Source organism: Cicer arietinum, chromosome 5, assembly GCF_000331145.2.
Source record: "Cicer arietinum cultivar CDC Frontier isolate Library 1 chromosome 5, Cicar.CDCFrontier_v2.0, whole genome shotgun sequence".
NCBI lineage: Eukaryota > Viridiplantae > Streptophyta > Magnoliopsida > Fabales > Fabaceae > Cicer > Cicer arietinum.
In genome coordinates, this window is record NC_021164.2 from 2298173 (window position 1) to 2312710 (window position 14538).

The following is a 14538-nucleotide window of genomic DNA, read 5'->3' on the forward strand; positions in this document are numbered from 1 at the left end:
GAGACCGCATTGATTGCAAATAGCACCCAATGTGCCCTACAACAACAAAAAATTGGTTAAGCAATTTTGTTTATAGACAACTAATAAATTAAATTCTCATCAATTAAAAAAGATAAAATTACGTACCCTGAATTATATGGTGCCAAGAACAATTTATCACTTTCTTTATTTCTTAAAAACATATCTACAATGTAGTGTTTTACATTGTCTGGATCGAGTTTGAACATCGACATCTTATGCGGAGACAAGAATGAGTATTTATTTGACAGTTTCCTCGTGCACACGACCTTCTCGTACAAAAACCTTCAATGAAAATTTTAAACTAGATTAATTACCAATACATTTAATTAATTACAAATAAATGCAATTAAAAGTATTTTTTACCTTATGTACAAGCTGATTACAGTAACACTCAGCTCCTTATGTTCGAGAAGATCGTACATTTGCTCCTTTTCGAGGTATTCAATATACTCATCTCCAAAGATGTCTTGATTCATTTGTACAATGGGCGAATCGTTGCTGCTGCCCATGTTCCTTTTTATTTGGATGTCAAGACACGCCCCGTATTTACCAAGGCGTGGCTGACTTTTATTAGGAGCAGCAGCAGCAGCGACCGATTTTCCCCGATCCAGATTTTTTGTTGCTGCAAGTTTTGCAGCTTTATTACCCTCCAGCCTTTGTAGTTTGGCAGCCCTATTAACCTCCAATTTTTGAGGTCTGCTGCCTTTTTTTGGCTGTAGGGGTGGTTTATTTATTTGGACCTACAAAAATGAGGTAAAATGTTAGTTTATTGAATCTGAAAAAATAAAAAACCTTAGGCAATAAATGTGACAAACCTTTTCGGGAGATGTAACTGATTTGTCCTTGGGAATCTTTTTTTCGAGGGCAACAAGGTGTGTGGGCCATGCCACGTAACTGCCAATAGCGTCGCTTAAGAACTTCATATCTCCATCGTTGTCCGGTATGGGCAACGGTGCAGTTGGTTCGAAAGCAACCGTAGGCGATACTTTGACATGGCCCGCGGGGATCGGAATATTGTGCAATACTTCTCCCGAAGTATTGTGCAATATTCCTTTTCCCACCTTCCGTTGAGTCGGCGAGGACAAGTATAGGACACATGTAGTGACACCCTACATCAATAGTTAAAACATAAGTACAGTTAATATATAAGTTTGTTTAATACATAAGTAATTACATAAGCAAGTAAGTAGTAAGTAATTAATTACCTCGGGAATACTCTTCAAACCGACGTTGCAACTCCCGGTTTCACTCTCCATTTGTATTTCAGGTTGGAGCTGAACCGGAAGTTGCTTGTCTTTATTCGTATTCACCAAGAGTGCCACTTGCTCCGATAAGATTCTGAGCTTCTCTAATACTTCCTCGTTGGAAGGTTTTTGGCGCTTCTCTTGAGGAAAAAAGCTTTTGGGAGTTACGCCAAATCCTTTCCCCCTCACTCGACCGGAATACTCAGGGACATTAAACACTTTCCCAAGAATGTCCCTGCACGTATCCTTGTTGCCCTCTTGAGTTTCAGAACTTTGTTCAATAGTTTCCTAAAATACATGTAACATTAAAAAGATAAGTTCAATAGCATTTTTAAAATACAATATTAAAAAATATTAAAGTGATAATATACTTACACAAAGTTCTACAACTTTCTTGACATTTTCATTATCAACCACTCCTTCTTTGTTAACACGCGCTTCCTTCCATAAGATATGACGACCCAAGGGTTGATCGGCTTGGGTGTCTTTTCTCTATTCGTTAAAATCATAAACAAAATAATACAAATTAGTTACACACTATAGTTTATAATACAAATTACAAGTGATGTTTAATTACTTACAATTTTTTGTTCAAGGCGTGCATATCCCATACGTGATTTCTTGTATGGGTGTTTTGGGTTGCTTGCCCGTTCGCGATTTGCCTTACTAATATTCTATATAAAAAAAAAATAGCAATTGTGTAAAAATTTAAAATACGCTACGAATATGAATAATAAAACACAAATGCTAATAAATTAATCACTTACGACAAACGCCGGGTCAGAACGTTTGGAAACAAATGCACTCCATTCATCCTTTGATATATAATGTTGATATATCTTTGGAGGTTCAGCATTTGTGTTTCCTTCTCTATCTTTTAGATAGAAATTTGAGAGATGGGATCTAAATCCACGATGGATTTTCCCAGCAACTCTCAAAACATATGACTTTCGTTCCTCATCAAGAACAAAAGTGGTCTGCAATGAAAACAATTATAAGTAATGTATTTTACAGAAAAAAAATTATAAATGACAAAAGAGTAGATCAAAATATTTACTTGAATGTCATTCCAGATGATATCTTTGGCATCCTTCAACGCCTTATCTCTCCAGTTGTCTATTGTTATTGGGACATTTTGACGAACAACAGCCCCAATGTAGCTTACAAACATGGAGCTGTTGGGGTCAACTGGCTGACCACTCTCGTTCCAGCCAACCTAATAAACTCATATAGTAAGTACATGCCCTAAACCCTAAAAAAAGATAAAAAAACACACAGCAAACAGAGTATATATAGTATACCTCAAATTTAATGCCACTGCTCCGTGCTTTAATCACCCTTTGCATGATAGTTGCACCACGTTTGACTTCTTTTTCGTAAGTCTTAGAGGTGCCAACTTCTTCATTTTGAACTTCTAAATCTTTGTTTGTATCCATTTAACTACAACAAGTTCAACATGCACTTTAGTATAACATCAACAAGCTCAACATGGATCATGCATTATTATAAACAAACTCAACATGTATCAGTATATCTTAAAAAAGCTCAACATGCATTCTAATGATTACAAAAATTTAATAACATCAATACCTGAATAATGATGGTTCGAAGAAAGACGAAATGCAAAGAAAAGAGGGTTTGCAGAAAGTTCACAGAAATATGGTTCACAGAAATACGGTTTGAAGAAATACGTAATGAGGGTTACGTATTTCAATGAAAATATATTGTGTGAAATGGGAGAGATGATCTTGGATGGAAATAAGGTTCGAAATGAAGGAGATGATCGTGGAAATAAGGTTCGTAAAGGACGGGATGATAGGGTTTGCAAAAGAAGAGAAGAAATGAAGGTTGAGATGAAGGTTACGTAATGAAGAGGAAACTGAAGAGGTAACTGTTATATATACGTAACACTTTTACAGCGCTTTTTATAAGCCTTTTACAGCGCTTATTTTGTAAAGCGCTCTAAAAGGCTTCTTTAGTTAAATTTTTAAAAGGCTCTTTTACAGCGCTTTTTTCAAATAAGCGCTGTAAAAGACCTCCGTGTGTTATTATGTTATTTGAATGCCTTTTACAGCGCTTTTTTCAAATAAGCGCTGTAAAAGACCTCCGTGTGTTATTATGTTATTTGAATGCCTTTTACAGCGCTTTTTTCAAATAAGCGCTGTAAAAGACCTCCGTGTGTTATTATGTTATATGAATGCCTTTTACAGCGCTTTCACACATAAGCGCTCTAAAAGGCTTCTTTAGTTAAATTTTTAAAAGGCTCTTTTACAGCGCTTTTTTCAAATAAGCGCTGTAAAAGACCTCCGTGTGTTATTATGTTATATGAATGCCTTTTACAGCGCTTTCACACATAAGCGCTCTAAAAGGCTTCTTTAGTTAAATTTTTAAAAGGCTCTTTTACAGCGCTTTTTTCAAATAAGCGCTGTAAAAGACCTCCGTGTGTTATTATGTTATTTGAATGCCTTTTACAGCGCTTTTACACATAAGCGCTCTAAAATGTCTCTTTATGTTAATTTTAAGAGGCTCTTTTACAGCGCTTTTCCCAAATAAGCGCTGTAAAAGACCTCCGTGTGTTATTATGTTATATGAATGTTTTTTAAAGCCTTTTACAGCGCTTTTCCACATAAGCGCTCTAAAATGTCTCTTTATGTTAATTTTAAAAGGCTCTTTTACAGCGCTTTTTCCAAATAAGCGCTGTAAAAGGCCTTATTGTTTTTGTGTTTTGTTATGTTATGTTATTTTTTAAACAAGCTCAACATGCATGCAAAACCCACATAGTAGTAACTGGTCACCACAAAAATCCCTTCCTCTTCACCAAACTCTTCTCCTTTTATGCATCTTCTTCACAAACATCAAAGCTTACTCTTTCACAATTCAATCTCCACCTCAACACCCTTTTTATCTCTTTACATTCTCTTTCCTTCTTAAATCGAAACTTAATTGGTATTCAGGATCATTGCCATGTTGCGAAAAATGGGTTTGTGTCTGGTGTTTTTGGGGATTCCCATGATGCGTACAAGGTGTTTGAAGAAATGGGTTTGTGTCTGATGTTTTTTGGATTCCCATGATGCGTACAAGGTGTTTGAAGAAATGGGTTTGTGTCTGATGTTTTTTGGATTCCCATGATGCGTACAAGGTGTTTGAAGAAATTAGGTGTCTGATGAATATTATTTTTAAAGCTTTTTTACAGCGCTTTGTCAAATAAGCGCTGTAAAATGTCTTTTTTACTCACTTTCAAAAGAGTCGTTTACAGCGCTTTGTGTGAAAAGCGCTGTAAAAGGTATAAAACACTCATTATTTTATTTTTAAAAGGATCTTTTACAGCGCTTTTTAAGATAAGCGCTGTAAAATGTCTCTTTATTTTATTTTTGTGTTTGGTTTATTTGGGTTGGGATGACATTAAAAACATTTTTATCATTGTTTATTGGATTAAAAATATTGTTATCATTGTCTTTATCACAATACTTTAGGAGATGATGAATTATTAGAAATGAGTATTCTGAAGAATCTATATATATATATGCACTGAGCAAAAGAGAATCTCTCTATTCAGTTCAGTTCAGTTCATGTAAATTACTAATTTATATTCAGTTCAGTTCATGTAAATCAAGCTAAATATAAAACACTCATTGTTACATGAACTTGGTATAAAACACTCAAATCAAGCTAAATATAAGCAGAAAATAAATTAATCAGAAAATAAATTAATCAGAACTTAGTATAAAACACTCAATTCAGATTACATGCATATTTACAATAACACAGTTCAGATTACATGCATAGCTTATATAAAACAATTAAACATATATATACATTAAGATGCCCTTCTTCTTTTCCTGGTGACATTCACATTTGTTTGTCCATTTACAATACGAAACGATGGATTAATCCAAATTCCCTCATCATGATCATCTCTAAGATATAAACCATCATCAGTTGAATCAATTTCATGTGGTTGTTGTGATGTTGCAAATAAAAGATCATTACCAACATCTTCATCATTATTGTTATCATCACTTATTTTATTGGTCGATAGGACAACAGACCATTTATCATTAGAAGGATCAGTGACATAAAACACTTGTTGAGCTTGCGACGCTAAAATAAAAGGCTCGTCTTTGTATCCCACCCTATTAAAATCGACAAGCAAGAATCCTGACTCATCAATCCGAACGCCATTATTATTATCGACCCACTTGCAACCAAATATGGGAACACGAAACATTGTGTAGTCTAACTCCCATATGCGCTCGATAACCCCAAAATATGATAGATTTGCATATATTGGGTTTTTGTCTTTTGCACTTGAGACATGCATCGCTTCAGCTACGAGAGTGACTCCACTATTTTGCATAGTGGTCTGATCATCTTGTTCTTTGGTATAAAATGTGTAGCCGTTAATAACATAACCAGTGTAAGAAAAGACATGTAAGCTCGGACCATTTGCTAGCCACCTCAATCTATTTGAAATTGATCCGGGGTCTATATCAAATTTTGACATTATGTGATTTTTTAACCATGTTACAAAACTTCGATTGTGCTCTCGAGTTATCCAATTTTGATTCCTATTCATGTTCAAACGAGATAACTGATCAATGTGTATTGTAACATACGGTTGAACCTCATCATCATTGTGCAGAACATACAATTGTGCCTGCTCCCATTCTGTCCTTGATATAGTCAGTAGTCTCCTTCCAGTTATCCCTTCTCCTGATAGTCTTCCCGAATGACGAGACATGGGAAGCCCTATGGATTCAACATTGGACAGATATTCAGTACAAAATTCAGCAGCCTCTTCAACAATGTATCGTTCAGCAATACAACCTTCTGGTCGACTTCTACTTTTTACGTACCCTTTTAATATTTTCATATATCGTTCTATCGGATACATCCATCTCATATAAGCTGGCCCACAAAGTTGTGTCTCCTTAACCAGATGAACAGTAAGGTGAACCATTATATCAAAAAACGATGGTGGGAAATACATTTCAAGCTCACACAAAGTAACAACAATTTCCCTCTGCAATGTCGGTAATTTCTGAGGGTCGATCACTTTACTACAAATTTCCCTGAAGAAGAAACATAATCTAGTTAAGGCTAGTCGAACTTTTTCAGGTAAAATGGAACGTATACCTATTGGTAGCAAATGCTCCATTATAATATGACAATCATGGGTCTTCAAACCTTTTAACTTGAGGTCTTTCATACAAACCAAATTTTTAATGTTCGAAGAGTATCCTTCTGGAACTTTAACTTCGTGTAGAAATTTACATAAAACAATTTTTTCCTTTCTAGATAGAGTATGAGCGGCTGGAGGTAGATATGTGCGATTTCCTTTCTTTACTGGAGCCAGTTCATTTCTTATTCCCATATCGACCAAGTCCAATCTTGCATTGACGCCATCTTTAGACTTTCCTGGAACATTGAGTAACGTACCAATAACACTTTCAAATACATTTTTTTCAATATGCATCACATCGAGGAAATGTCTTACATACAATGACTTCCAATATGGCAATTCAAAGAAAATTGACTTTTTCTTCCACCCAGTTTTCACCAGCTCTCCCGCAAAAGGTTTGCCAAATTTATTGGTCAAACCTTGTACTTTTTCAAGTATTTGATATCCAGTCGGTGCTAAAGGAGCTTTACCTTCCTCTGATTTTCCATTGAATGCATTTCTCCACCCACGATACTGATGACTATAAGGTAAAAATCTACGATGTCCAAGAAACACATTCTTCTTACAATGTTTCAACCGCATCCAATTTGTACTCTCTTCACATATAGGACATGCACACTGACCTTTAATGCTATATCCTGATAAATTACCATATGCTGGAAAATCATTAATTATGCCGAACAACATAACCCTTAAATTGAAACATTCTTTCTTATACCCATCATAAACTTCCACACCTGTCTCCCACATACTTTTTAAATTTTCGATTAGAGGAGTCAAGTATACGTCGATATCATTCCCCGGTTGTTTGGGTCCAGAAATTAACAGAGACAACATCATAAACTTACGCTTCATACATAACCATGGAGGTAGGTTATATATTACCAAAATCACAGGCCACGTGCTATGTGAGATGCTTTGAAGACCATGTGGATTCATTCCATCAGTAGAAAGTGCAAGTCTTAGATTTCTTGACTCTATCCCGAATTCAGGATACTCGTGATCAATTTTTGCCCATTGTGGGGAATCTGCAGGGTGTCGAAACATTCCATCTCTAATTCTTTCATCTGCATGCCATGTCAAGTGTTTTGAATCTTCTTCACTGCGATACATGCGCCTAAATCTTGGTATTATAGGAAAATACCACACGACTTTTGCTGGAGTAGATTCTTTCTTCTTATATCGAGAGACATTGCATTTCGGACACGCCTTAAGTAGTTCATATTCGTTTCGAAATAAAATGCAATCGTTAGGACACGCATGAATCCTTTCGTAACTCATTCCAATAGAACACAAAATCCGTTTAGCCTCGTAGGTTCGACTGGGAAGTTCATTATCATCTGGCAACATATCTTTTATGAGTGTTAATAATTCCGTAAAGCTTTTATCAGACCATCCATTACTCGCTTTTAAGTTGTACAACTTTAATATCGCTGACAGTCTTGTGAATTTAGTACAACCATTATATAATTCTTTCTCTGCATCACTCAACAAACTTTCAAACATTTTAGGACAATCTCGAAGATCTTCTTCAACTGCTTTTGCAATCTCATCAACTCGGTCCGGCTCATATGTATCTGTATCGAAGTCAGTTGAAGCATATGTCGAACTATTCTCAAAATTAATGTTTCCTTTTTTTTTTTCTCACCATGTCTTATCCAACATGTGTAGCTTTGATCAATTCCATTACATACTAGATGTCCTTCTAATTCATCTTCTCTAACACGTTTTCCAAAACAACATTTTAAACAAGGACAAACTACTCTATTTGGATCTTTTGCATTCTTCACTGCAAACTCAACAAACTCCTTCACTCCAATTTCATACTCTTTTGACAATCGATTGGCTGAAATCCATTTCCTATCCATATTATACCACCTATATAAATGCAGTAACAAAAATAATAAGCTTTCAAAACATATCAACAAGTTTCAAAAAGAAACCAATATCAACTAACAATTTCAAAACAGAACAGATCATGTGGTATGAGTTTTTGACAATTTTTGACAATTTCAAAACATAACAGATCATGTGTAAAAAATACCTTAGACAACGTAGATGGCCGCACAGTACGTAGAGGATATTAGGGTTCCCAACGTATATAATTATTTGAAAGATGTAGAGGATATGAGGGTTTCCAACGTATATAATTATTTGAAAGATGTATTTTACAGCGCTTGTGAAAAACGCGCTGTAATAGGTAGTTAAATTCAATGAAAGCGCATGTGTTTTACAGCGCTTGTGAAAAACGCGCTGTAATAGGTAGTTAAATTCAATGAAAGCGCATGTGTTTTACAGCGCTTGTGGAAAAAGCGCTGTAACTGATTCGCGAAAGCGCTTCCTTTTACAGCGCTTTTTTGACAAGCGCCGTAAAAGCCTTATAACGTGATGCGCAAACGTTATATGACCTACTACAGCGCTTGTTTTACAGCGCTTTGCATCAAAAGCGCTGTAATAGGTTCCGTTATTTTTAAAATATAATTACAACAGCGCTTGTGTTTAGCAAGCGCTGTAAAATGGGCGCTGTTAAATGTTATTTTTGGCGTAGTGGCATTGTAAAAGTAAAACACTTTATATTATTGTCTAATAGGATTTTATTTTTCCTTCACTATTTCAGTAGTTTCTTTTTCTCTTGTCTATGTTGGTTTTTTCTATATAGAAAATTTTCTATTCACATTTTTGTTTGAAGGTATAGGAATTGGATGTAACATAACAGCAATTTTCCAAAGCACGTCACCGACACACTTTTTTGTAATAAATATGACACATGTACATATATGAATGCATCATCAAAGAATATTATAGTTATATAATTTATTTTGTAATATTTTATGATTCGGATCTAGAGTTATTTAATTTTTTTGGAATATTAATGATATTTAAAATATTAAAAGATTTAGAGTTGTTTAATTTTTTTTTTTTTGGAATATTAATTATGTTCAACATATTAAAATAATAATGACATTTTGTTATTTATTATATTCAAAGTGTGGACACAAATATGGTATGAGTTTGTATACAGATATTGAAGTTACTATCAACGAGGTTACATATATTTTTTGAAACGGTGGATATTAAAAGAGTGATCATCAAATTTTATTTGAGGAAGCACTGAAAACATGTTCTTTGACGTTTATAATTCACGTTTACATCAAGGTTAGACTCTAATATGTCTCTTAAGCTGATTAGATCTGATTGGTGATCAAATCCGATTGGTTACGAGTTCAATAAAGACGAAATAAGATAAGATGGAGTTGATCTCAAGACCGGTAGATAACTAGTAATTCTTGATCTCTTTTTTAGAAAAATAAATATTTAGGCGGCTAAAATATTGGGTGACCGAACTTTTAAAGTTTTAATGGATAAATAAAAAGTATAATATTATATTGCATATATATAAGAATTATAAGTTGCAAATTTATAAATATATATAAAAATTATAAGTTGTAAATTTATTAAGGCTTAATTGCAGTTTTGACCCCCCTATTTTAGCTGAATCGCGAATGTAGTCCTCCCATTTTGTTTCTCCTCAGTTTTGGTCCCCAAAACAGAATTTTGGTCCAAAACTTGATGAAATTTCATTTTTTAAAGTCGTACTACACCATTTATGATCATAGATTTCAAGTACAATTGTTGCAAATGAGATCTTGAGACATTGTATTACTTAAATAAATGCAAAAAAAAAAATGAAATTTCATCAAATTTTGGACCAAAATTATGTTTGAGGGACCAAAACTGGAGAGAAACAAAATGGAGGGACTACTTTCGCAATTTAGCTAAAATAAGGGGCCCAAAACTGCAATTAAGCCAATAATTAAAAATTAGTTAGCATTTAACTTGGAAAATTTATTTTATTTTATAGTTATAATAGTTGTTTTTATAATATTTTTATAAATTATTCTTTAGGTTTTTGTTATAATAGACATCTGGAATATATTTGGTTTATAAAAATTTATGTATTTGGTCCAGGGTCGTATTAAAGATTTCGGATGTCATTTGCTAACATTAAAAATAGAGCTTAATAAAAAAAATACAATTGATAAAATAAATTTTATCCATATACACATATGAAATGCAACGAGGATCTACACATATCAATCTATAGAATACAATCTACATCATCTATAGAATACACTCAACATCATACATGCTATTTGATTAGATTAATTCATGTAACAAGAAAATATGCACAAATAGCATATCACCTTCACAAATAAGACTCAAACATATATCTCGACAATGATACCCAATAGTTACAATTTAGTTCATAAAAACAATTATACTCATAAAATACACCGATTATAAATTCCAAAATTACAACAACATATATCATAATATCGATATTAATTAGCATATTTATTCACATATGTCACGTCATGTCTAATCGAAATTCATCACCGATTAACATATATTAAACCACAATTATCCTATAGATATATATAATTTGTTTTCACAGCTTTATCATAATTAATAATTATTTATTTTTCAATTTTTTAACATAAATATTTTTTTTTTACAAAATTAACTATCTCTCTACATTCATTTCAATCATATGTAAAAGTTTCCTCTAAATTATACGTCGATCTAAATTTTACATTTAATTTTAGAACACTTTTCTATGCTAATCTCCACAAATATAGAGAAGATAAATAGAAATGTCTAATGGAATTAGAATAGTAATTTTTGAATTAGATAAGACAATAAAGAATATTTAATTGAATTAGAAAAGTAATTTTAGAATTGGGTACATGACATCCAAATATAAATTTATTTTTGAATCATCCACATAATTAAATATTTGCCTCTGATTTGTTCTATAAAATATATCAATTACATCAATGTTTATTGACAAAATTATAACTCAAATGCCTCGAATAAAATGAATTAAAGGTATTAGTATTTCTTAAAAAAATTGTTAGGAACTTTAGGTTTATAAACAAAATGTCTCATATATATAAATAAATATAAGTAATAGTATTTTTTTTAAATTTATTTAAAATTTTGGGATGGTTGTGACTACCTCTGTCTTAAAAAGCTCAATCATTAAGTTAGTGTTGTGAAATCAATAATATGGTAAAAAAATCTTGACTTGGGCCTGTGCTTGTCTAGTGTCCATAATTTTTTGTATGTCAATAAAAAATTTCATTTCGGAATTTAAAAAATAATTTCTTTTTAGTTTTGTGGAGAAAAAATAATAATTTCAGAATCTTGACTTGTAGCCTTTTCATTTCATATCTCTACATTAAACTCTTCTTTTTAACAATAAAAGCTTTTTCATACCTCTACATCTAATCCTCCCCACCACAAAAATTAAAACATGCCAAAATGAAAAATATCCATAATTTTTTACTTTTTGTCCACAATTTTTAGTTTACTTTCTTATTACACACTTAATTCCATCAAAATTAACATACCAAACCCAAAAGAAACCTTTTCAAAAAGAAAAGAAAGTTAAAAGAAAATAAAATGAAAAGAAAAGAAAAGCCTCAATTAATAAACTTATACCCTCATTTAATAGGTATGGTTGATGAAATACAAAGCATTACTAGTCTTCATAACCACATTCAAAACTCTGCTTCTAATTTGATCCCTAAGTGTGGTGTCCACATTCATCTCATCAAACTCATCATAGCAAGTTTGATCATTAGTGATGGCAGAACTAACCCAAGTCTTTATGTTACTAATTTGAAATTCTTTATCAGATACACCATCCAAATTTTTCATTGCATCAATTGAGTCTTGCAATTGTTCTATAGATTCCTCGAAATTGCTAGAGCAATCTTGCAAAACTTTTTCTACGGTGGTTGACAAATTAGTGTCACCACTCTTTAGATGTTTTGATATAGTTGCGGATGCATTATGAGCCGCTTTTAAGGCAACTGACAAAGCGATGTTGCACAGTTTTACTGGATCTGCTTCAATTTTTGAAGCATATCGAGATAAAGATTTGTGGCATATAGAAGGGTACGTGGTTGAATTGCATGATTTTGTTATATAGGTTGTAAATTCGGTATTCGTTTCGTTTTCATTGGTTTTGGTGGAATTTGAGAGAGTATCTGAAGTGTATTTAGAATTATCATCATATGCTAAAGTAATGCTTGAAATTGCTAGCAAGATGAAGATTGCAAATGTGAAAACATGGTTGGAAGAACTTGCAATTGTTTTGGCTCCCATGTCTTAGATCTTCTTCTATTTATGTGTGAGTTTTTGTTCTCTCTAAATGACTTTATGTTTCATGAGTTTATAGGTTTATTAAATGAATATTTTAAGGCACATCTTTCTCCATAATAGATAGTAAAAACTAAATTAGTTAAGAAAGAGAGGATGCTATGAATTGTGCTAGTGAATTTTCGGGCCTGCTTTTGACTTTCATTGAGATTCGAGAGACATTATTTTAGTTTTAAAAAATATATACATTAACTAATAAGCAAAACAAAATTATTAATATTTTTATCTCATATAAACCAATATCTCAAATACTATATCTTTTTTAAATGATATACTGCTTCCCTTCTTTATTACAAGAAAAAGGTGTAAACTTTGGTTCTTATTATGGAGAAAAAAATTATTGGTTTAGTTGTAGTTTTAATTATCTTAATTTAATAATTTTTAAATTTTGATCCTTCTATTATTAAATCAATAATTTTAATTCACAATTTTTTAATTTCTTAAATTAAACTTATTATTTTTGCATTCGGTTGATGTAGCACAATTTAAATATCTAGGCATTTATTAATTTACTAAGTTGTTACCAAATAAATTTATATTTAAATATATAAATAAATTTATAGAATAAATATTATTTAAATATTAAAAAATTGCAAAAAATATGAAGAAAAAAAAAACAATAAAATACCAGAAAAATTACATGCAAAATATCTGTAAAAAAACCCAAAAAAACTAGAAAAATTCCATAAAAACCAACTAAAAAATATAATAACTAGAAAAGTTATTTTTCAAATACTAGAAAAAAAAACCAAAAAAACTCGGTCAAAAACCCAATTAAAATAAGTAAAAACACCAAGAAAGAAAGTAGAAAAACTAGAAGAAAAAAGTAAAACATTCTATTAAAAAAAATACAAGTAAAATATAAGGAAAACCAATATGCAGCGCATAAAATGAAACAGAGGAAACACACAAAAAAACAGCAAACCAATATACACAATGGTTGAAACAACGTTTTTTCTGAGGATATAGACTATTGAAAATAGTCAAATGTATTTTTAAGTGGAACATTTAAGAACATATATATTTTATGCCTTTCAAAAATCACAACTCCATTTTATTGTAGAACCTTATCTCTATGTGAATGGTTTGTGTCTACATTGGTTCATGTTGAACAAATGATGAAGATGTTGTTGTTATTAATTAACAGGTTGCTCATGGTAAATGTCAAGGATCATGTTAGATAATATGGGTAGTGTTGAAACAATCATTAACAAAAACAAACCACCACTATTCTCTACTCACTTTTCAGTTCTTCTCTACCAACACAATGGTTGATACAATGTTGTTTCCGAGGATCTTGACTATTAAGAATAGTCAAATGTATTTTTAAGTGGAACATTTGGGAACATACATATTTTTTGCCTTTCAAAAATCACAACTCCATTTAATTGTAGAACTTCATCTCTATGTGAATGGTTTGTGTCTACATTGACTCATATTGAAAAAATGATGAATAAGTTGTTGTTATTAATTAGCGGGTCGCTCATGGTGAATGTCAAGGATCATATTGGATAATATGGGTAGTGTTGAAACAAAATACCCTAAGTGGTTTAACCGGTCAACAGGTAATGAGTTGGAAAAAAAATAAAAGTGGTCCAACAAATGAGAGTGTGTTTAACAGAAAGTGTGAGAGAGTGTATGTAACACCCCAAATTTTATAATAAAATTATTATTTTTAATTAAATATTATTGTAGATAAATAATTTGATATTATATTTATTTATTTTATAATTTCAAATATACTCTAATAATGATAGTATTTTAATGTGAGTATTTGAAAAATATAAGTATAATTATAGTGATTATTTTGAATATGAGAATCTTAATTATTAATGTATTTAAAAAAAAATTAATTACTTTATT

The 14538-nt window shown here is 31.8% G+C and overlaps 1 protein-coding gene and 1 long non-coding RNA gene across 2 annotated transcripts; both read right to left on the bottom strand.

The window, feature by feature from the left end:
• Positions 1 to 7972: 7972 nt before the first annotated feature.
• LOC140920211 (uncharacterized) lies at positions 7973 to 8619 on the bottom strand. Its single transcript, XR_012162914.1, has 2 exons — positions 8492 to 8619; positions 7973 to 8325 (listed from the first exon to the last, which is right to left on the bottom strand). It is a non-coding gene; the product is annotated as an uncharacterized lncRNA (long non-coding RNA).
• Positions 8620 to 11840: 3221 nt separating this feature from the next.
• LOC101504378 (pectinesterase inhibitor 4-like) lies at positions 11841 to 12651 on the bottom strand. The gene has a single exon (XM_004499600.4). It carries the CDS (start codon positions 12619 to 12621, stop codon positions 11959 to 11961), a length of 663 nt encoding a protein of 220 aa, XP_004499657.1. The 5' UTR covers positions 12622 to 12651; the 3' UTR covers positions 11841 to 11958.
• Between the last annotated feature and the right edge of the window lie 1887 nt (positions 12652 to 14538).